This window comes from Etheostoma spectabile, chromosome 9 (assembly GCF_008692095.1).
Source record: "Etheostoma spectabile isolate EspeVRDwgs_2016 chromosome 9, UIUC_Espe_1.0, whole genome shotgun sequence".
NCBI classification, from domain to species: Eukaryota; Metazoa; Chordata; class Actinopteri; order Perciformes; family Percidae; genus Etheostoma; species Etheostoma spectabile.
Genome location: NC_045741.1, coordinates 24,452,210 through 24,476,378, shown reverse-complemented (window position 1 = coordinate 24,476,378; position 24,169 = coordinate 24,452,210). Strand labels below are relative to the sequence as shown.

Below are 24,169 nucleotides of genomic sequence, written 5' to 3'. Positions count from 1 at the left end.
CGTGAACTTGAGGTGGACCATGAACACTGGGCACCACTTTCCATGTAAAGCATCTGGTTCAAAGAATACAAATATGTGTTAAAGTGGTGAACTGTTTCCTACCTATGGCCAGAGTCATGACTTTCAGCTTGTTCCGCACCAGTTTGACCACCATGCTCTTCTGCAGCGGCGTGGAGCGGCAGCACAGCACTGAGCGGCAGCTCCGTGCCACAGCCAGAAACTTATCCTCCAAACTCTTATCCAGGGCATAGGCCAAGGTCCGCCCATCAATGACCAGGCCCAGTTGGTGCACCGTGAAGGGAGTGGTGTGGGAGGATGAGGATGGAGAGGAGGACGGATAGATCTCAAAGGGTGCAAAGTTACTGTGGAAGGCCTTGGTGGCTTGGTCTGTGGAGCTGCAGAGGAATTTGGCTTGGATGTAGTGTAAACTCTCCTCCAGCAGCAACGCACATGCCTCCTGGTTCAGAGACAGACACGGAGCGGGTTGAGTTCAGGATCGGGTCATTACGTTGCTTAATATCAAACTGACTGACCTGCTTCACATCTGGCAAACAGATGCTCCAGCAGCACAGAACTAAACATTGTTGGTCCTCAAATGACCTTCTTTAATAAAAAGGTAGTGTTTTCAGTCAAGAGAAGGATCAAATAATGTTAAAAGGCTATTTTAACATTTTGGGAAATAACGTCATACGCTCTTGCCGAAAGTTAGATGAGAAGATTATCTGTAAAGTAAATAGGATTTTTTATATTTCTTTAAACAGAACCAGGCTAGCTGCGTCTCTGTTTCCAGTCTTTATTCTAAACTAAGATAACCGGCTACCAGAAGCTGTAGCTTCATATTTACTGGATAAACATGAAAGTGGTTTTGATCTTATCATCTAACTCTGCAAGAAAGCAAATAAGCACAACGCAAAATGTTGAATTATTACTTAAAAAATATTTTCATTACACAATGTGGGGGGGGAAACAGCAGCATATGCATCAATCTTTTTATTAAATCAGTGACTATATTTTAGAATCCAACCGAAGAGACATTTTAGTTTTCTTATTTATATATATTTATGTACTTATAATGTAAGAATGCTAACATGCTCGTGGTTGTTTTTTCAGTGAACCACTTGCTTCTGCCTCTCACCTGAGAATCAGCATTCAGGGTCAGGATCTCCTCCTCAGGGTCCAGCAGCTTGCAGGCGTATGCAATGTTGACGGCCGTCTCTTGTTTGTCGCCCGTCAGCACCCATATCTGCAGGCCGGCCATCCGCAGAGAAGCTATGGTTTCAGGCACACCGTCCTGCAGCCGGTCCTCAATGCCCGTCGCACCTGTGGGTGAGAAGCATGACTGCGACACATCCTCCAACAGCCGCACAACAGCACTGAGCCAAAAGTAATGTTGGATGAAAGTTAGAGGTCCCATAGTCTGCTCATTTTCAGGTTCCTTTTTGTATTTCAGGTTTCTAATAGAACATGTTTAGATTCTTTAAGGTTCAAAAAACTAAAATTTTCCTCATACCGTCCATCTGAATATACCTGTATTCACCCTCTGCCTGAAACACCTTGTTTGAGCGCCTGTCTCTTTAAGCCCCCTTCCTGAAAAAGTCAAATCTGCTCCGATTGGTCCTTTTTTTTAACGTTGTGCACATTTGCTCTCTCACTGCAGCCGGGGAATGATTGTAACAACACTGTAACAGCACTTTCTACCTATATTTAGTGTATTTGTGACATCAACCCTACAGAAGGACTGAACCCTCGTTTAAAGGCACAGTTTTGGTATTCAGGTTCTGTGCATTTCTCTGTGGATTGAGTGTACTTTCTCAGTATTTACAGTTCACAAATTAAAATCACAGAGCCTTGACCTGCTTCATAATGAAAAAAGACACATCTGTTATTACAATATGGGACCTTTAAAAAAAAAAAAAAAAGAATAAAGCATTAAAGTATAATCCCAGCTATGAGTGTGTGGATGCAGTTTCTTTTTGGTGGCCTTAAAAAAATAAATCAAGCAATTACCCAGAAGCTGGAGGTTTGTCTCCAGTCGCAGGGCAGAGTCAAAGAGGAGCTCCTCTCTTCCCTGGATGGCGGTCTCAGCCTGCAGGTGATGCTGCAGCCAGCAGGCATACTGCTCCTTGCTCAGAATCTGAAAAATGAATACAGACAAAGACACACACAGACACACCATCGACTGTTAAAGTATTGGGGGAAATTTCACAGTATAGCAGCTTCCCCTTAGCCTGCGTTGCAGAAGAGGAATCGCAGGAGCATGTGAGACCTTGAGAAGGTGTTTTATCGCATTGCTTTGGTAACAGGCTTTGCACAGGCAGGGATATAATGAGCACGGCTTGTGAGAGCATAAATTAACAGGCTGGGAAAGTAGCACAGATTGCAACTGAGTCATGAAGAATGTCACTTTTGGAAGGGCTGGTCCATGTGACCGTCTGTGCCGGGCTACAAACCCGACCTGCCAAGAAGACACTGAGAAACATCATCTCCAACTATTAAAGCAGTTTAATGATAGAGGGCATTTGTTCAGCTTCTTTAAGGGAACTTTGGCTTTTTGGTTGGTGTGTGTAGGTGACAAGGATGGAAAATAGAAATGACAATTTTACAATGATAAAATTACTGTTAATTTACATGGAGTCTGGTGGCTTTAGCAATAGCAATTTTGCGGATGTTTTTACGTTTAAAAAAAAGGTCTTATTCTTTAACACAATGGTCGGGCTCCATAGAAGTCCTTTCCATAATGTTGTCAGACATATACATCTGAGTCTGTCAGCAGCAAAACGAGCACTTTAGTGGACGTAAATACAAGCTGCGCAATGGCCCTTTAATTTACACTATAGCTTGTTTCACCGCTGCCGACTATGCAATCTCGTTTAACACTGGACCAATGTCAGAGATTGTTGTTCCCATCAGTCACTTAGACACAAAACATAGGATGAAAATTACCCCTTAAGGAGGCTTATGGATCCCCGTTACCTTTTTTGCAATGCACAATGTGCGAAGGCCATCTGCAGCATACAGGTTCAGGTAGTTTTGGGTCCGGCTGACAATCTTTTTCTGGCGTTTCCCTTTGGAGCTTCCTTCAAAAATAGCAAAGGACACAAGAATGAAGATTTTAAGGGAATTTGCACAAGTGGTTCTAGACTGCCAAGGGATTCTTCTAAGAGGCACATGTATTCCTATTACTCATCAAATGACTAATAATACATGTTGTTAAGATGTTTTGTAATATAATTTTGCTTAAGTGTGTCTCTGGTTCAGTATCTCTGGAATCTTTTTGGCAGGGGGACAGCGCGCAAACAGATTGGCTTCATCAGCCTCCCGACACCGATGCACCAGCCAACACTCTGCTCGCCAGCCTCTCACTAATAACACAACAGCTTGGCAGGCACTGCTACACATGCACCGCCATGCAAAACTAGCTTTACTGACTATGTTTACAAGCAGAGAATATTCCGGTTTTTACCCTTATTCCAAAAAAGACGATATTCCGACTAAGCTGTTTACACGGCTAATGAAAGTGAATATTCCTGTTTACATGTAGCCATGCATATTACGATTTTTTACAGTGGTGGCGGACTTGTTGGACTGTGTGAACACAGCGTCCCTCTTTCATTCCTTCAACCAGCTTCTAGAAAAGGTCGGCGGAGCAATGTGTGGAATATCCAAAAAAACGTTAAACGATAATGTTTAGAAGTAACTGCAACAGCCCTGCAAACTGCTGGCTGGTTGGTTTGTTTACAGAAACCATAGCAACGCTATGATGACCATAAGCCGTAAACAGGAAAGAGGCTGTAAACTGCGGTAAAAACCCAGATTGAGACTGTATACATGTCCAAAGAACGCCTCTAAAACCCAAATAATACCGGAAAAATAATTCATCGGAAAATGCTATATTCCAACCAAAATGTTCACATGACGAGTGAGTCAATGATCAAATTCAGAATACTGTCATATTCAGAAGTATAGTGGAATATTGGTGTGCATATAAACGTACTGACTGAAAAGAACAAATACAAAAAGTGTCTGCAGTCTGAAAAATTCAAACACACAAAAAAAGGCATTTTTCATTTTCCTTACCGTGATAAAAGATCAATTCAACACTAAGGCAGACTGATGGCTAATATTCTCATTTGTGACAGAAACTTTCCATTTTGGTTGTGAATAAAAGTGTATAAACAAGGAAACACGAGTTTTCCCTTTTGACAAATAGCTGCAGGATGCAGGTGGAACTTCACCTTTATTTTCCTACTCCAAAAAATGGAAAACAAATCCACCTTAATTTAGGACTCAAGTCCTATTTAAGGTTTCCTGAGGAGTTTTTTTAACCACTATTACCACTAAAGAGCCATGTTACTATGTGCAGCTTCCTGTTTGGGTCCACTCGGGTGGTGTAGTACACATTACAGCCAACCTTTCACATTATTCCACTGGTCACCAGCTGGAAATAAACTAATGTGCCAACAAAGGCAGGATCTGTGGGTTTCTAACTATGACAGACTCAGTCCATATCAGAGAAATTTAATCCACTGTTAATATAAATATTGATTACAGCAGCTTTGATTGTAATAATATTAAAATAGATTATATTGTACTAAATGTATTGAAAAATGTATTAACAGGTTTCAACGTTTAGTTTTTTTTACATTCCCGGCAGAGCAAGTACATTTCTTTTCCAATTTTTTTTTTATGGAATATTTTCTACAGTGAAAACGGAAAGTTAGAATAAATCATGTTGAAATGTAACTTCTGTTTTGAGGTGGAAACTGCTAATAAACAGAATCCTGCAGGAGCAGTGTGACTGGAGTTACATCATGACACACACTCCAACTTCTAAGCCCACACGGGTCTACCTGCAGTACCAGCATGTGTTATTAGAGTGACACTGAACAACTCCCTCAGCGTCTGAATGGAGCCTTTATGGAGGTCTGTGTTATGAGGAGGCTGCACTCTCATTGGCTGCTTTCACTCAATAGTAAAACAAAGTAATGATTTGTCTGTGTGGAGACACACCCTTTCTGAAATTAAAGTTGCTGAACTGGGACACATGGTGGAGGAGGGGTGGGGGTGTGTGGGACATCTGTCCCGAAGGAGTCGTTCTCCTCTAGTGAGCAGCACCGCTCTGTGAATTTTAAGTAAGTGAAAAACTTCTGAAAATGAAGCACTATGCAAGCTCACATAATGCTCTATAGAGGGAATTAAAATGATGAACCATCAGCACAGTCCTCAACCTCAATGCAACGGGACTAGCGTGGTCCTCAGAATTTAAAATCAATACAATGCATCATATTGTAAATAGGACTGCATGTCAGCTGGAAAACATGGCAGAACAAGATGGGAGTGCTTTCCTCCGTTGATGTGCTGCAGTTCACAAGTCTCCATTCAGCAAAGCTGAGCTGGCGCGTTGAGATGAATTGCCTGCCTCTAATGAACAGGACGGAGCCACTAAGCAGACATGTGAAATTACCCACACACACGACATGACAGCATGCTTTTACTGAAAGGAAGTCAAGACAAGGTGCTGCTCCACAGGATAATTCAGCCCAGCCAAATATAAATATGTGGAATATACAGTATATGTCTAGTTTATTACCAGGGCTTTAGCACCCACTACCACATCATTAAAAGAAATCCAGATTGAGTTAAATCTTGGAAAGCTTGGAAAGAAAAGACTAATTCAGATTCTTAAAGGTGTACTCCAGTGATTTAGTATTGCACTTCCATTAAATTGGGGAACTTCAGAGAGACAGAAAAAAAAAAAAGAACGGTTAAATTGATGAGAAGTGAGTCCCTAGCATGGGTCAACTATCCACTACTTTTGATCGTACCCTTGGCACAATGCAACTCAATAGTCTCATGTCCTGAAGAGTGTTTTCACACCTGTAGTTCAGTTTCTTTGACTTCCTGACCAAGGAAAAAAATGATATGGGGCTTTTAATTTTTGGTCCATATCATGTTCGCTCTGACTTATTAGGAAGAACCTAGAGCTGTAAACTTGATGTATACAGACAAACGGGTAACTCACTGATTGGACAGGTTTGGTGCCTGTCAGCCTGTATCATCAAGTAGCACTGTCTCATATGGGTTTATTTGTCTTCTCTGGAGTCACAAAGAGCTCATGAAGAAATGATTATGATTATGAGCGGTCTAAGTGGAGCTGAACATTGAACATCAGGAACGGGACATAGACAGGAATATTTTTTTACGGGAACATGGGAACAAGGAGGCATTTTGTAGCGTACTATAACGGGGGGATAGTTACTGTAAAGTCACTACGTTTTACTCGTTTTGTTTACTTTTCATTGGGAAATGCTTAAAGGAAATGTTTCAATTGCTTTTCACTTTCTGACGTATCAGGTATGAATTCTACACTTGATGTGCATAGAAGACATCATACGACTGCTTTAACAGGCTGAGTACGAGTAGTCCTCCCAACGACAAGTAAACTTTAATTTGTGGCCGCGGAGCATCAGTTTAGGCAGTCTAAATTCTGTTGCAGCTTTTCTTAACCAGAAAGGATTTCAAAGTGAAGCTAAAGCTATTATTAGATTGACATATTATTTTAATTAAAGTATTTCAATAAATCGATGTGAGCATTTCTCTTGTTTTCTGTTATTGCTAATACAACATCTATGAATAATAAATTAATAATTTGCAGTGCTGCAAGCTGTGTGTTTTGTAAAGCCTTCCGTCTGTGGGTTGAAACAGTCCCTGCTAAGCACCCCTGGACAGATGTCTGGTGACTGTGTACAAAGCATTAGTCAGAAGTGCCTGTGTAGCTCTTTGTCTGCCTGGAATCATAACAACCTGGTACACCTTTGCCATCAGGCCGCTAAAAAACTTGAAGAGTGTGGAACAAGGTTTTAAGATCACAGAGGAAAAAATAGGAAAAAGTGTTTTTTTTAACTTACCAATAAAGATTGGCAGTAGGTTTTTCAATGCTCAAAAAATACTAGTTTGCACAGAACATGTTGCCTTATGTGCAGATCATGTCAGTGGAAGGTTTGGAGTGGGGGGGGGACGACATCTCGTGTGAAGCCTGTGCAGCAATGTTATTGACGAACACACAGTTCACGCACAATTTTCCACAAAACCTAAATCAGCTACAACTGAAGACAATCCATCATTTGGGATTGACCAGAGTGAAGGGAAAATATTCTCAATTTGCTGACATGTCTAGTAGGCTCATGTGCCACGTTAAGATTACACCAAATGATTTGTAGTTGATCACGGGTTCACAACAACGATTCATCAGCTCTGGTGGAAAGGTCTACAGACAGGACAGAGCGGCGGCAGCACGCCGATCTAAATCACATCACAAGACCATGCTGACACCAGTGTCATCATCGATCAAGAGAAGAGTGCACCACCAACAAATTCATGCTCACATTCTGATAGATGATCCTACCTGGACACCTAAATCTGAGAAAGGCTACAGTGAGTGTATGAATGAGTGACTACGTTCACATGCACATATTATTCCGGGTTTGCCTTTATTCTGATCTAAAACAATATTCCGTCTAAGTTGTTTACATGGCAAATGAAAGTGATTATTCCAATGATATTCCCATTTACATGCATGATTTTTTTTCCCACCTGATGGTGGACTTGTTTGACCAATGCAATGAAGTTTTCCATAATGTATAAAAGTAACTGTGTTTATCCTTCTTTTCTTTTGGCCATGCATCTCTTGGTGTGTGTACAACAACCATAGCAACGAACAGAGCTGACTGTAAGCATGCTGTAAACTGGGCGTAAATCGCCAAAAACTGCGGCAAAAACTTTGAGACGCATATTCCAAATGCACTGTCTATATTTCCAAAGAATGCTTTTAACACCCGAATAATACCGGCATATCCCACGTATTAATCAGAAAAAAAATTGCTAAATTTGGAAAACGGCCTTTTTCGAAATACCCAAACATAATATGCCGTTTAAACAACCTGAATCAAACCCGGACTATTGTCATGTTTGGAATAACAGTGTGCATGTAAACATACTCAGTGTTTCCTACCTGTGTCGGGGGGTTTGATGAGGTCCATGATGGCAGAGTCTGCTCCTTTAGTGTAGACCGTGATCTGATCCGTCAGAGGGTGTCTCACCACCACAGACATGCGTTTCCTGGTGGAGTCAAAGCCCAGTGTGTGCAGCAGCTCAAAGCTCAACTTCCCCAGGTGTGGCAGTTCCACGGTCACCTGGTCTGGGAGGCGTCCGACGAGGGAGCACTTGTAGGCCCTGGCGGCGTAGACCAGCGCAGCCTCATCAGGCGACTCCGCCTCGTAGCGCAGTTCTCCGTCCTCCGGGTTCCACACCTTCCCGTTGTAGCAGGGTGGGACGGGGCCGAAGGAATGCTCCGGGCCTCGGGGAGGCTGCTCCTCGTCCAGTTTGGTGAGCGTGCTCTCTGCAGAGGGGGAGGACAGCAGGCTGGAGCAGCCCCTGTTGGAGGAGCGGTTGGTGATGAGGCTGGAGGAGCTGCTACTGTTGGAGCCTGAGGTCAGTCGGCTCGGGGTGAAGCGCTTAATGAAGTCTTCGATAGTCTTAACTGGGGACTTCAGCTCAAACCTCATCCGGACCTGGACGAAAAGAAAAACTGAGTCAATCACACTTGCAGCAGAAAGCAGCAGAACGTATTCTTAGAATTACAAAATATTAACAACGTTTCACTTCCAGGATTATTCCACCAGATGTCCGTCCACTTCCTCTGGCTCTGTGTTAGCGCTCTAACCTCTGGTGGATTTCTGAGGACTATGGTTACCTGGTCCTCCGATCTCTGCAGGGTAAATCCAGACAGCTAGCTACACTATCTGTCCAATCTGAGACAAGGTTACCTGGTCCTCAGTCTCTGCAGGGTAAATCCAGAAAGCTAGCTAGACTATCTGTCCAATCTGAGGACTATGGTTACCTGGTCCTCAGGTCTCTGCAGGGTAAATCCACAGCTAGCTAGACTATCTGTCCAATCTGAGGACTATGGTTACCTGGTCCTCAGTCTCTGCAGGTAAATCCAGACAGCTAGCTAGACTATCTGTCCAATCTGAGGACTATGGTTACCTGTCCTCAGGTCTCTGCAGGTAAATCCAGACAGCTGCTAGACTATCTGTCCAATCTGAGGCTATGGTTACCTGGTCCTCAGATCCTGCAGGGTAAATCCAGACAGCTAGCTAGACTATCTGTCCAATCTGAGCACTATGGTTACCTGGTCCTCAGCTCTCTGCAGGTAAATCCAGACAGCTAGCTAGATTATCTGTCCAATCGAGTTTTCTATTGACTACTAAAACTACTTCTGAACGTACACATGTTCCGAAAATCAAACACCTACCCTCTGGGCAAATATTTCAATATAAGGATCCAGCCCTACATAATCACTATTATGAAGCTTAATGTTCAGTAGAGGTAGCAGATACATCGGTTGGCAATATTATTGGCTGTTATTGGCCTATCCCAGACATGTCTGTATTAACATCACTAAATAGAGCTTAATGGCCACGATAAAAAGTACAAACAAAAGAATGAACAAAACAAGAAAAAATGTAATGAAATACATCATGTTTAGTTTCTCCTGAGGTAGGGACTACTCATTAATCTGTGATCAACAACTTGTTCAATTGCTTCTGGGAAACACCTCTTAAGCCGGAGAAAATTTGCAAGGTGGGGTTTATTATCATTTCAGCTTTTGTGAAACTAGGCCCAGCGGTGGTGATACAAGAGTTCAGTACTGATGAAAATGCCCCTCCTTGCTTTTATCCTTTAGCCAATCTTTCATCCCAAAGTGGTGCCGTACAATAGCAGAAAGAGTGACTTACAATAGAGGACTCCTGGCAGCAGGAGCCATGGCTCTCCCATATATATATATATATATACACTGAAGATATCATCACCATAGATATAATCATTCAGGTGACAGGTTTGCCACAAGGGCATCATACTAAAATGTGAACAATTACATTGGCGCAAGGGACAAGAAAAAGCACAAACAATAATAAAAGAGATAAAGAAACAGAAGGGAGACCATAGCATAGCCAATGCTTCTAGGAAGATTTACATTTCTTCCCATCTTATCAGATAACCTCCAAAAAGAAACACAGAGTCCATAAATAATGTGTCCCTTTGTAAAGCTTAATGTGAACAGATTTGTGCCTCTGACTGGCAGGACAGCGAGTTGGTGCACACAGTGAGTGGAGAGGAGAGGGTATCACCTCCGAACAGGAGAACCACACCCAGGCTCACACAGAACAGAACAAAAGAAAACACTGATCCACTGCTGTGATTGGACCAAGCACATCTGACATACAGGCAGCAAAATAGTGAAAGCTATGTGCAAAAAGGAGACTTTGTGAGGATTTTATAGGATTTTAGAAAAAATAACGCCCAACAAATTGAATTATATTTGTCAAAAATGAATACAACTCCCATGTATTTGATCTACTACAGATGTTCCTTTTACAGCCCAGCTTTCTAGATTATCTAGATGGTGCACTAAATGCAGGGTTGGTATGAATTTCCAATATACACTTTTTATATATTGTTTGAAATGGTCTTTACACCCTGACATCAATAAATACCTTTTGGGCTCTGAAAAAGGAGCAAAAAAAAAAGGATCTGTCATTGGTAGCTGCTGTAATCCTGTAAAAACGCCCACCAATCACAGGCTCGTGGTGTGCTTGGAAAGAACCAACGAAATGCCTCCTTGCCCTGCTACGCGTTCTCCACCCCTCCCGTGTACGAGCCTGAGCTCATTACTCGTTTTCGTCACGTTGCTAATAGTAGTTATATTTGTTTAAAGTATTCAGTGTGATAATATTAGGTTTTTCAATACCGGTGTATAAAATTGCGGCCCTTTCTCCGCTCTGCTCTGGAGCAGTGAATAAGCAGTGCTCGTGCCCGTCGGAACCGCGAGACAAGATGCTACTTTCAAATCTTCTCACGTTTTTTCAATGTTGCCAACCCTGCCTTTAAGATTGTGCATCAGAAATGGGGAAATATGTGGCATCTTTTCCCAACAGCTTTGGCTTGTGGCCACTTAACACAAAGCAATATCTACTTGTCTGGTTGTGTATACTGTCAGTTGTGACCAGTTCAGCAAATTATATTTTCCCTCAATTTGTTTGAATGTTTTTTCAAAGGCCCAAAAAGTAGCCTGGTCCTACGAGACTCTGGTCCATTTTATTGTACAGAGAGTCTCACCACTCTGAATGTTAACTTTCTTGAAGTTTAAAACTATTGGATCCGCCCAGAGCCACTCAAAACCAGAACCTGGAACTGATGGTCCGATACCATTATTTGCTTCCCGATGCCAATCCAAACAAACACAAACAATGAACGCAACAGAACTTTCTTTTTTTATCCAGTTTGACAGTCAGTTGTAACCAAAGAAGGACATAAATTAAGTACTTTAACGTAGATATTTCTTTATTACGTGGTATTGGATCGGTGCATAAACTCCACTACTTCCCGATACCAGCGTTTTAGGCAGTGTCGGAGGCAACACTACATCTCTAAACACACGAGTTTAGAAATATACTGTAGGTCCTGTACTACTATCTGGAAGCCTATCTGACCAAGTCGACTATCTCAGTTATTTCTGAATGGTGAAAGGGATTACCCCTTATTGACCCGAAGAAGGTTCGACTGGATAGATTTTGTTGAGGTGAGTTTTACCTTCTGCCTGGGCTGGTTGGGAGAAGACACCACCACCGTGTTGCAGATGGTGAGAGCAATGAAGAAATCAATGATGTCAGCGAGGTCAGAGGGTAGCTGGGACATGGGCTGGCTGTGGAAGCGCATGAAGTCCATCTGACTGCTGCATTCATTGACTTTGTCTAGAAGCTGAGGGTCAGGGGTGATATCTTTCTCCTGAAGGACAGAGGAGGGTTTGTCAGAGGAGAGCATTCATCACAGAGGGCAAAGGACGACAGGACGGTGAGGCACACTGACCATGGGGCTGCTGAAAGCCGTGTGCTTAGACAGGATGCTGGCTCGCTTGGCCTCCGCCCTGCTCCCCGTCCTGCGGTGGGACTTGGTGCTCTGGGTGCGCAGGACCACCCGGGCGCTCTGGTGGCTGGTCACACTGTCCCGCCTGGGCAGGGTGCCACCGTGAGACGTACAGTCTTCCTCCTCAGAATCCATCTCCTGGTACATAGCCAGTCTTCTAGCTGGAAAACATACACAAATCATTAAGAGTGACTTAAAAAGGCAATGGCTGCTCGCTGGTGTTGTAAGAGAGTGTTTGTGTGTGTGTGTGTGTGTGTGCGCGCGTTTGCTGGCTTGTCTCACCATTGGCATCATGGGAGTACTCCACCCCTGCCACAGTGCAGCGGCGAAACACCATCTTGTTCTCCGTCAACGTGCCCGTCTTGTCAGAGAAGATGTATTGCATCTGGCCGAGATCCTCGGTGATATTTAGAGCTCTGCACTGCAGGTGAGAGTCCGTCTCCTCGTCGTACAGATCCATGTCCTGATGGATGAAGTACACTTGGCAGATCTTGACAATTTCAATCGACACAAAAAGGGAGATAGGTATCAGCACCTAGGAGAGGACAGAAGCTTTGTTAGAAAAGAGACAGAGCTGGTTATCGGTTTTTCAAGCTCGCTTTGTGTATACACATAGGAAGACCGCAAAGTCATTACGATAAATGCATCCACATATCGAATCAGCTGTAACAACTGGACATTACACTCACAGGTTGAGACTGTGTGATAACCAGTTAGCAAGCGAGTTAAAATACTTAGCTAAAAGTAATGGACAAAAAGTAAAATATAGTTAGCTAAAAGCAATGGATACATGGTTAAAATAGCTAAAAGTTATGGACAAATGGTTTAGTAGGTAAAAGTAATAGATAAATGTGAGCTAAATAATAAATTAATAGATAGTTAGTTGGATGAAATAAAGAGTGGTGTCAAGAAGGGGTAGTTGATTTGACGGGTGTGGCTAACATAAAAAGTTTGTGAATCATCGTTTTAGACTATTACAGCTTTTATGTTAGCCATCATATTTCTCAAGATATTAATCATTTAAAAAGTGTCATGTAAGGATGCTGGGTATATGTTTAATTGTTTCCAAAAAATGTGTTTAATCCTGAGTGAGACATTGCCAAGGAACACTGCTGGAAAGAAGTTTTGGAGAAATGAGTCATAGCTTTTGGGAAGGCAGTTCAGCCTGCACATTCTCCATGTGCCTGGATGCCAACAAAGTCATGTGTTTATTCAACAGGGTATCAAGCATAAAGTCGAGCAATACTGGTAGTTCTTTAACCTCAAACAGTAACTGTTTGTTTGTACAGTGAAACATAACTGCTATCTCCACTGAGCTTCTTCATTTATTCCCAAAGTTACCCAATATCAGGGGAACTAACTGCAGTAGCTGACACAGGACGGGGCGACATTTTCACTGACATTTCAGCATGCAAGCAGAAAAAAAAAAGATAAATAGGTCAACTCAATCAATAGGTGTCAGGTGGCATTTCGTCTTGTAATAAAAAGATTATTTTTGCAGTGTCAAGCCAGTACTTCTTTACTCCTTTTCCAACTTAAATGTGACAATAGAGATCTAGAGGTCACACACCCCCGGGGGCTGAAAGAACTACTGCCGATCCTTGATTTACAGCACTGCTTGTGTACAGCCAGTGGGATAAAACATTTTAACCCTAACGATACAATCTGTTTTGTTTATGTCTTTATCTGTGCCTTTGTTTCTTTAGGCTTCTCTCCAGTTCGTACCTGAAAGACGATGATCATGGTAAGGAAGAGATAAATGGCTGACATGATGGGTGATAAGTCTGTCCCCTCTGGACTAAGAACGTCAAACACAGGTCTCTTATCTCCGTACTGAAACATCCACAGCCCATGACCTGGAACAGCAACACCACAAGGTCAACTCATACAAACACTGGAATAAGAAGATATCAATAAAAAGCACAGCAAACACAGCCAGAGATGTCCTTTTTTTGTCTTTTGGTGTAAGAAATATTTGTTTTCCTTCTTTGTCTTAACTAGATGTTGATCCTGGATCCATGTGTCATGTTATGTAATTTTGTTCAGATAAGTTTGTGATATACTTGTTAGATTTTGTTTTGTGTACTTTCTTTTCCTGTACTTGCCGTGACATGTGTTCTAATATTTTTCAATTTAATATTTAATTTCGGACCCCACTAAGACTAGCTGGTCGTCTAGGCATCAGCTAATTGGGAATCCTTATAATACACTTAACTTTCGCAATAAATGTAAAGAAATCAAGGTTTTAATGTCAAACTTCTCAACAGAGCCATAAGGTTTTTAGAGGTTGAAAACAATGGTTTACATATCTCTGAACTGTTACGCACCAACAGCAGTAAACAGGCACATGACCAGCAGGATGATGACACACCAGAACACATCTACATTCATCTGTCGCTCCAGTTTACTGCGCTTGTAGCGCGGGCCGTTGTTGTTTAGCATGGCTTTGGTCTCGTGACCTGCAAAGACACACAGTGTGTTAACAGCACACTAACAGCAGCAGGTCAGGGGTGAAAATGGAGTGTGACAGCGAGCCTACAACATGTTATGGGCGGGGCTAACCTGCGTAAATGACTATTCCCACAGCCTCTTCGGTGTTGCGGATGGTGCAGCCTCTCAGCAGCAGGTTTTCTTTGTAAAGTGCATCTCTTCGGCCACTTCGATGGATTCTGTCAGGTTAGAAGATGCATAAAAATGACTTCAAGTGCTGGTCTAAAAATGTTATCAAACAAGGGCAAAATGATCATTGCTATGTCTTTATACTCAAGTGTAAAAAATACTGCTGCTAGGAGAAATAGAGTATCTGTCTATGCCAGAGCCCCCAAGACAACATCTGTTTATTCTGCTGAGCACCTCAATTGATCATGCTCTAAAGCATCGTGGTCTTCCCTCGCCAGCAGCCCTTATCTCAGCACAAATTCACTCTGATACAGAAGCACTGACCGTGCTCCCGCTCCACAGAAACCCCTCGGGCTTAGAATCAATCAGGCAATTCACTGCTTTATCGCTGACCCTTGGACCTCACTTCAGACTCTTAAATTTAAAGCTTGTCGGGCTCATCGCGAGTGTCGATGTTGTACAAAGACTGAATTCAGCCAAGGAAGTTCAAACCTCTCTAAGAAAAGGGTTTTAAACTAAAAGTGAGATGTATAGGCTGAGCTGTATCAAATAAGGGACAAATGTGTCTGTTGTGGGGGAGAGCTGAGCTTTTAATGTCAGCCTTAATCCTGCTACTAAACCAAGGATTACAAGGGTGTTAGTTTAAACAGCCCCACAACCTTTAGCTGGAAGCAGTGCTTAATCATCTCTGTTGTAGCTTCTTTCAAAGTCACACAACAGTCAGCATGTTTACTAAAAGTTCATCCTTTGGCCTCTGACAGCAGGCCGGTGGACACGTCACCACCGTTATAGATTAATCACTGTGCCGGAGCTCGAAGGCGCTGTAGTTTACACACAGCGCATCCCAGCCCATAGCTCACACTGTTCAAGAAAGTGATAACACTCGGAGACACAGAGTGCTTTTCTCTCCCACAAAGGAAGTGAGATTAGACTTGGTGCCATTGCTCTTAATGTAATAAAACACTGCTGACACAACTGCCCCCCTCATCCTGCCACTGTGCCCCATGCTCCACTGTAGCCTGGCAACGGAATACCTGCAGCATCTGGTCTCCTTCTGAGCAAAGAATAAATGTCATATTAATGTGAGTGTGGGTCAGCCCGGCTGTTTTACTGTAAGCTCAGAGGATGTTTCTCATCTTCCAGTGAAGAGACACAATGAAAAGGCCAAGAAGACACACCGGGCATTATTCCAGGCCTCTGATATGCTAACAATAGCAGGGAGCGAACACGCTGCATCCCACTGACAACGTGACCATGAATAGTTCAACATTTACGGAAATGCACTAATTTGCTTTCTTTCTGAAGATTAGCTAAGAAGATCGACACCACTCTTATGTCTGAGGACAAACAGAGGGAAACCATTAGCTCTGTAAGAAGGTAACTGTAACATTTTCTACCTCATTGGTTTGAATTAAAGCTTAAAATGTGACATGGTGTGTTGTATTTGTCCTGAATTATTTCTTGGCTGGACTTTGTGGAGTTCTGTTGTCACCACGAAGTTGCCTGGCAACCATCTTCAATTAATCGAGAGGGTGAAAACGTTTTATGTCAACATTAAAACTTGTAAATGCAACAATCAAATTACACTGCATGGACAACCCAATTTCAACTGTGTTACTGTAGATGTTTGAGTGCCAACTCATGCCAAGTGGCATCCTAGATTTGGAAGTGAAACACAATTTAGTTTTGCATTGTGCTGACTCACAAGAGACAGATAGAATTAGTATTACTGCCTTTCAGTTGTAAGGATCCACCAACCACTCAAGTTTACATGCAGTTTACATCCATGTCTGGCCAGACTCACATAATACACATAGCATAAATGTATGAAAATGTTGTCAAAATTAGCATATGATTCTTGAGATATGGCCCAAAACATGTCAGTGTAATCAGTTTATCCTAAAGTCCAAATAGACGTTTGTTCCAAATTTGAAGAAATTTCCTCAAGGCATCCTGAGATAACGCATTCATAAGAATGGGCTGGACGGTTGGACGAAAGAACCACACAGACACATTACGCCTGGCCTAGGCTACCGCTGGCACAAAGGCATAAAAGGCTTAAAACCAAAGCAGCAGATGCTGAGAGTAGTAGTATGGGTCAAGCTCCAAAACCACCAGATCCTACATTTTGCATAAAACAACTCAATAGCATCTCTGATTAGTCCCACCTCGCATAGTACTGACATTGAAGTGTAACATCAACGCTAGTTGACCAGTATGAAACACGACAAGTGGATGAACAGATGTCACATACTGGTTAGTTCAATAGCCACAAAGCTATATAGCAATTAGCTTAAATGTGCCTAATAAAAGGAAAGGGACAAAGTACACGCAACAGGATGGGCTGAATCTACAAGCTTTTCCTCCTTTGCCATCTCTGTCAACACCTCCACTACATCTTGAGAAAAACATATCCTCAAGCATTTCTACTGCAAACACAGACAAAAGGACGTAAGGTATAACACAGGAAATCAGCTGAGAGAAGGGGGGCAAGTTGTTGTCGCTTAATACGCAAGCAGGGCTAGCTCTCGCAGAGGTCTAGGAACTCCAGCTTCAGTCATCAGGTTGCAAAGAGCAGCGGATTCTTCCGTTTAATATATTTATATATATATATAAATATTCTAATGTGCATGGTCAAACAGGCAAAACCCTGCAACCACATCGCAGGAAAGCAAATTGTCATCTTGACTTGGAAAAACTGTTCAGGTCATAATTATAAGTTGGAAACTCCTGGCTTGTCAACAAACCGCAGTTTCACATTATTTCCATTCTGGAGCCAAACATCACTGGAAATGTCACTGCATCATTTTACAATGAAATGAAAAACTTAAAGTTGAGCATCTTAGGTTTCAAACATTGGTTTTAAAATGTTGGGCAGCCATCGGTCCCACCTTGTACGGAGCGGACTAAACAAGAGAATACTCACATGTAGCCTCGGAATCTGTTCAGGTCGTTGTTGGGCTTCTCACATTCAATTATGCCGTTGTACTTTAAGGGGTCAAAATCACAATCCTGCAAACAGACAACCAAGCAGAGGCACAGGCGGGAGTCACACATGGAGCAACGCCTATGCTGTATTTTAACATTGAAATATTTTTCTATGATCTGAGGTGCAGTCAATGATAGAGGATGATTTCATGGGGTAGGTAGACGTTCATTTATTTGTTATTTTTCATGTTTGATCTTTGCATTTGATAAATTATTGAAGGATTTGTAAATTATCAACATTACCAGTATTATTCTTCTACTTATGGGAAAATATTATCACCAGAAATAGAAAAAAAACATTTGGCTTTGATAACGAGTGCACACACAACTTTAAAAAAATGTAACTTTTAAAATACAGAGTAGTAAAACTAGCATCTTCATATGAACAAAAAAATAATCACTTCTTGGGTAATTGCTAATTTCTGATTGGCTGACATGTGTGCATAAATAACATTTAATGCACAAGTAGTGCTCCATAGCAGCAGTAGTTGGTTGACTTTACTTAATTGATTAGCTGGGTGTAAAGTCCCAAATAAGCTTTTGGGAACGTGAAGTTTTGTAACCAACAACACAATTCTTTCAAGCTATTTGTGTGACATACGCAGACCAATCAGGACTAGGGGTGTAACAATACCTCGATCTGGATCGATATATCAACTGAATGTTTATTGATCCAATTTCACCTGGTCATCTTTAAGATGCGCTTTTATTTTGAAATTACCACTTTATATTTATTCTTTTCTATTAAAAAGTAGTATTTTTTTTAATTTTTTTTTAAGATTATTTTTTTGGGGCTTTTCCCTTTGTTGTATTGGAAAATGCCTCGTCGTTAAAAATCCAATTTCAATATCTAAGGAGTAGATCTCATTAGCGTCCGTGAGCCAATAAGCATGCAGCATGCTTCCACCATGATCTGATAACGTCTGTGATTGGCTGTCTAACGTTACATGTAGTAGAGACCGGCAGGAAAACCTTGACGCTACACAGAGTCGGTCACGTAGTCGGAGCTGGACAAATATTAAAAAGATTTGTGCCATAATGTGTAATGTCGTCATTTCTTTTTGTTTCATAAAATTGTTATCGAAAGAAGTATTGTTTAGGAGCAGGTACAGAAGTCACGATATTGGTATTGGTACCTGTATTGAACATTTTGTAATGATACCCAGCCCTGGTGATATCAGTAAATATTGTATCGTTGTCCTAAGAATCAATTTAATATCGTATCGCGATAAAATAAGAGATTTACTGTTCTAATCAGGATAAGATGGAGACAAAATGTTAAGGAGCGGCCCCCTCACCAGGTCAAAGAAGCTGCGGACGACCTGTCTCTGCTTGAGGTTGGTCTCTCCGTCCAGTGTGGCGGTCTCGATGTGGCACAGCCGGTCGGGGTCACTGGAGCTCAGCAGCAGAACATCGGCGGGGAGGATCTCGTTACATCGCAGCCTGATGAAGTCTCCCACCCGCACCTCCTTCCAGTACCTCTCCACATATCGTCTGTCCGCTCTGCCAGAACAATGAGAGGACAAAACGGCTGGTAGAAGCTGCAGGGTGAAAGATGAGGTGCTATTGTTTTTATAACTGGTGCTTCTATAAACAGAAACTGCAGCTCGGCTTCCATAAATCAGTACGGGACAGGAAATATGTCACGCATGAAAGAGGACAGCCTGTTTGTTGACATCAATTTCCTTGACAACTTCCTCCTCAATACGTCCATCAAAAGACAAAAATGTCCAAAATGTTGTTTAGCAGGGACATGGCACTGTATTACATAGTGATTTGGGATGAGACTTCTTCAGAGTGTTAAACAAACTAAGGAGCAACAAATTCCACTTTGTATGGCATGACATCTTCTTTGTCACAACACTGTTTCAAAATAAATCTCTCAAGGGTTTTCTATTCTCAGTCCACATCAACACAATCAAACAATCAATGAGTTTGCAGTGTCCCGCTGAGAGACCGTAACTGACGTCCCTACTTTGAGGAACTTGCTGCACTCGCAAATATTAATGTGCTAAACGTCACTAAATGGTAACCACGGTTCATTTCTGAACAATGTGATATTCCTGGTTGTGAATATGCTAAATAATGCACACAGCCAAGCTACAAACAGCAGTCAGGAAGTGAAAGGGAAAAACACTCATAATGTTATTTATTCATAACAACCGGCCCCCCATACCCTCTCCCCCCCTTCACATTAATGACTCATATCCAAGTTTATAAAACATTCCCTCCCTTGAATTTGGTCACCAAAATGCACGTGGGGTCAGCATGAAAATCAGATATTGCCATGCACTTTATATTCCACTGGACAAACACAGGGTGAACAGAATCTAAAAAGACATTGACAAACGGAAAACTTATGTTAGTAATATTTCTAGAGCTGCAAAGATGAATCACTCAGAATTAATCACCAACTATTTACATAATTGATTCATCGGTTTGAGTCGTCTCTTGTAACAAAAAAAGGTCAAAGTTCTCGTTAAGCTTCTTAAATGTGAACATTGTGTAGCTTCTCCAGTCCTCTGTGACAGTAAACTGAGTATATAGTTGAGTTATGGAAAAAAACAAGACATTTGATTTAGAATGTCATCTTGGGCTTTGGGAAACACCAATTGACATTTTTCACCATTTTATAACTCAACAGATTAATCCACTATGAAAATCTTCGTTAGTTGCAGCCCTAAATATTCCCTCTTGGTCTAATTTTTGTAGTGCCTGAAAACTCATCAACAGCCTGAGGCGAGATGGAAAAGACTTAGGTCGTAGATAGAGCACACAATTGTTCAATAAGTGACCCAGTTTTGTAAAGTTTGCTATTGCAGTAAAAGTTGTATGTCAGTGCAGTGTGCTCACTGATGTACTAACGCTGATCAGTCAACCAGTCAATCTCTGAAGTAGTTCATTAAATTAATTACTTCATACTACAGCAAAATACACTTATTTTGAGACTGGGTTTGGTCAAAATTCCCAAGCAGTGTATAACTACAAATAAGCAGGAAATCGATCTGCATATCCAAAACCACCAGACATTCCTCTGCTCCAGCTTCTCAAACTGAAAATATATCAAAATATCTTTTGAGTTTTGGGCCGTTACATAACAAAAGCAATTTGAAAACATCCCTTTCTGGAACATTGTGACCTTCCATAGACCATGAATGATCCATTAATTGAGAAAATACTCTGCAGATGCATCGCTAATGATAATAATTGTTAGTTGGAGCTCTCTTAAGTTTCTACTTTTCTGGCTAAGCACAATACATGCTGTCTGGAGAAAGGACCAAAAACACTTCTATAAGACCGGGAGATATGGGGGGTGCCATAAAGAATCACCAACAACTAAAACACATTTTAAAACATGGTAGCAAACATAAAGAGGCCGCCACATGAGTAAACTTATATTTGAAATGCGTGATTGTAGTGAGCATGTGGTTTTTGTCATCTTTGACTTCATATCTTATTAAATACTATACTGTAACAATAACCAAGATGTATATCTGTGAATACTATGAATACTATGCCTGTTGGAAATACCCCTGAGCGCTGTTCTTACTGGTGATCTTTGTGTAAAAAGGTCACAGCTCCCCCCAAGGTTTTCAACTTAGAGCAACAGTCCGGAATAGAGGATAAATGATGTGTTTTTTTCTACATTTACATTAAAACCCACTAGAGATATTCTCTGTAACAAACACAGAAAGTGAAAGGAGGACAGAATCTGAGGTCTACTGGCCGTCCAAAGTCCTTCAAGGCTGCTTAAATGTGAAATGTATCTTCCATTCTTTGCGCATGACTCCAAAATAACTAAAGTAAATAGAGCAGAGAAAATATGGCCCATGCACTTCACTAATTAATTCTCCAGTTATGGAAGAATGTATCAGCTTAGATATTAAACGGCAAGTTCATGTTGTGGTCGATCTAGATGTTCACAGACGTGGGAGTCCAGCTCGCTCCTGGACCGCACCGGCCGATGTGGTTGGCACTCTTTAAAGCTAATTAAGAACAAACCATTACTATCTGTCCAATCGGAGTTTTCCGTTGACGACTAAAACTACTTCTGAACGTTAACATGTTCCACCAGAACAACTTCCTTCCTGAGACTATTTAGCAGAGGCACCGGGGCTCCGTCCGGAGCTTAGCCCCGCCCACGGTGATTGTGATTGGTTTAAAGAAATGTCAATAAACCAGGGTCTCCCATCCCAGAATGCTGTGTGGACTAGCCAGACCCTCCTGTGGAGCGCTGTGGAGGAAGCTCTGTCAAAGTGAGACTAATTCTCAATTAATCAATTAGTTGGTCTATGAAATTTGATAAAATGGTTAAAAATGTTGATCAGTGTTCTCCAAAGCCCAAAATGACGTCCTCAAATGTCTTGTTTTGTCCCCAACTCAAAGATATTCAGATTACTGTCACAGAGGAGAGAGAAACTAGAACATATTCACATTTACCAAGCTGGAATTAAAGAACTTACTTTTTTCATAAAAATGGTTGGCGATCCATTTAATAGTTGAACGCTAATGGATTCATCTTTGCAGCTCTATATCCCATATCATAAAGACAACCTCATTCTGCGTTTCCAAATGAAAAGTATCTGTGTAAGGATGTGAAGAAAAGCATTAGGCAAACCATTCCCACATGGTTCATTAGCTGCAGTTAGAACACCTCCAGAGAAAGAAAGCGATAGGCAGTTTAAGAGACTGTATTTTACCTTGAGAAAAATAAAATGACAGTGCCGTGTAGGTTTAGTCAAGTCAGCGGTTGCCAGGTTGAGAAAGGAGATGTTTTGCACTCTATTGCCACAGCGTAAGAAAATTCAATTATGTCCAACCTTGACAGAGCAGCATTGGGTCACAACTTAGCTAAAACTGTGGAGCCACTAAACACAGAGCCTTTTGATTACCATGAATTATGCTCTGTACATGGACGACAGGGCTGCTTTTCATTAGCAGAATACACTCTGCCCTGGCAGGCTCGGGGGTCTAGTTAGTAGTAGAGAAAGCTTGGGAGAGACACAGGTTGTCAGGCATACTGTCTCATCATTAATAATAATGACAGCACTAAGGTGACGTCTGTATAATCAGAAAAAAACGTTTTACACACCTCTCTGACAGATAGGTGGGCAGCAAACTGGAGGTTTTCTGGACTTTGGGATTCCACATGTGAGATATATATATATATATATTCCTTATGTGTTAAGCCAGGCTTCACTCTGAGGCCTGAACTGTTTTTGGTTCCCCATCCTGGACCCACACAAATGATGAATATGTGACTGAGAGTCTGACATCTGGGTACAAGCTTGAAGGCCAGTTTGCATCATATGGCAAGAAAGTGAAGAAAATGTGAGCAATCTTCCACAGCTGATGGGAATGTGTGTGTGTGTGTGTGTGTGTGTGTGTGTGTGTGTGTGAGAGATGCATTGGGGGAGGACAGTTTGTACTAAACACACAAGGTTTCAGCAACAGCTGGACTCTGCTAGGCCCCGCTTACCTGCTGTACACCAGACAGTCCATGTGATTGATTTCTCGGTCCGACCTGTGTCTTCTGTAGTCCTCCCATAAGTCTTTGATGGCAGTGACAGACAAAATGAAAACTACAGGAGCCAGAGCTAGTTCTGGCTGGAAGGCATTGACAACTGGAACGAAATTCAGCAAAGCGATGAAAACAAAGTAGACATTGGCAAATCTATGGAACTGCTCGAACAGATTCTTTGGCAGGAAAGACAGCACGGTGTATTTGGTCGTCTTAATCTTGTTGTTTGCATAGTTTCGGTTGGGGTTTTCCGACCCTTTGGCGTTGTCGTACAGTATGTTGGCGTGGACTGTCCTGGTCTTGTTCTCCTTTGGTTTCTTCTTTCTTTGCCTTGCGGCTTTTGGAGCCTTGGCCATCCCGGGCTCTTCGCCGTCTCGCGCCATAGCCAGTCCCTGCCTGAAACTTTCCCACAGCTGTGGTTTTCGTGTCCTCTCATACAAAAAACAACACAAAGTGCTAGCTATGTTATCATCCTTTTACCGTGTGAAGAACGTCTTTTCGTTTATTCACACACACACAGCTCCTTTCCATCCATGTCGACTCCTCTTTTCGCGAGTCAGAGAAAAACTTTTGCCTGTTTGGCTTCTCCTTTCCCCCCCCCCAACTGCTGGGAAGGATGCTGAGATAGCAGGGAGGGAGAACTCCGGCTTCCCACAGCTCCCCGCTCGATTTCCAAATCATGTGGATGGGCCTCCGCCACTGCTGGCGTGCGGGTGCTGTGTATGTATATCGGCGCATGCGCGCAGGCTGAGCAGAAGCAGAACGCTCGTCAGCGGTCAGGGGTCGCACTCTTCTGGAAATGTGAACCGCAGGCCCCTCCCACAGGGCCCCTCCCACAGGGCCCCTCCTCGACCCAACCTGGGGTTTATGTGTCTCCAAGTGCCACGCGGTATTATTGGAGTTCACACTGGCTCACAGGACAGGAAGCAGCCAAACACACACAGTGAGAGAGACAAATAATAAAAAGGCTAACTCATTTTTGTACTGATATATTCTATACATCTGTGATGAAGAATCTTTGATGTAGAATTTAAGTTTTACCATCCTACTAATATT

The 24,169-nt window shown here is 42.1% G+C and overlaps 1 protein-coding gene across 2 annotated transcripts in view; it reads right to left on the bottom strand.

Annotated features, from left to right (window-relative positions):
* The window catches only part of atp10a (ATPase phospholipid transporting 10A), a 38,065-nt gene extending 14,248 nt beyond the window's left edge, over positions 1–23,817 (bottom strand). Inside the window, exons 1-14 of one of the 2 annotated variants that reach the window (XR_004333611.1) lie at positions 23,072–23,817; positions 18,891–19,095; positions 17,531–17,616; positions 14,548–14,654; positions 14,313–14,444; positions 13,711–13,841; positions 12,268–12,520; positions 11,929–12,146; positions 11,653–11,847; positions 8,012–8,570; positions 2,974–3,077; positions 2,008–2,134; positions 1,136–1,320; positions 103–457 (exon numbers count right to left, since the gene is read on the bottom strand). Coding sequence is in view for 1 of the 2 variants with exons in the window: in XM_032526693.1 (XP_032382584.1) it covers positions 103–457; positions 1,136–1,320; positions 2,008–2,134; positions 2,974–3,077; positions 8,012–8,570; positions 11,653–11,847; positions 11,929–12,146; positions 12,268–12,520; positions 13,711–13,841; positions 14,313–14,444; positions 14,548–14,654; positions 17,531–17,616; positions 18,891–19,095; positions 23,072–23,496 (3,082 nt within the window). In the remaining variant the exon portion in view is untranslated. The remainder of the gene's footprint in view (positions 1–102; positions 458–1,135; positions 1,321–2,007; positions 2,135–2,973; positions 3,078–8,011; positions 8,571–11,652; positions 11,848–11,928; positions 12,147–12,267; positions 12,521–13,710; positions 13,842–14,312; positions 14,445–14,547; positions 14,655–17,530; positions 17,617–18,890; positions 19,096–23,071) is intronic. The other variant, XM_032526693.1, reaches the window with a different exon arrangement.
* Positions 23,818–24,169: the final 352 nt, after the last annotated feature.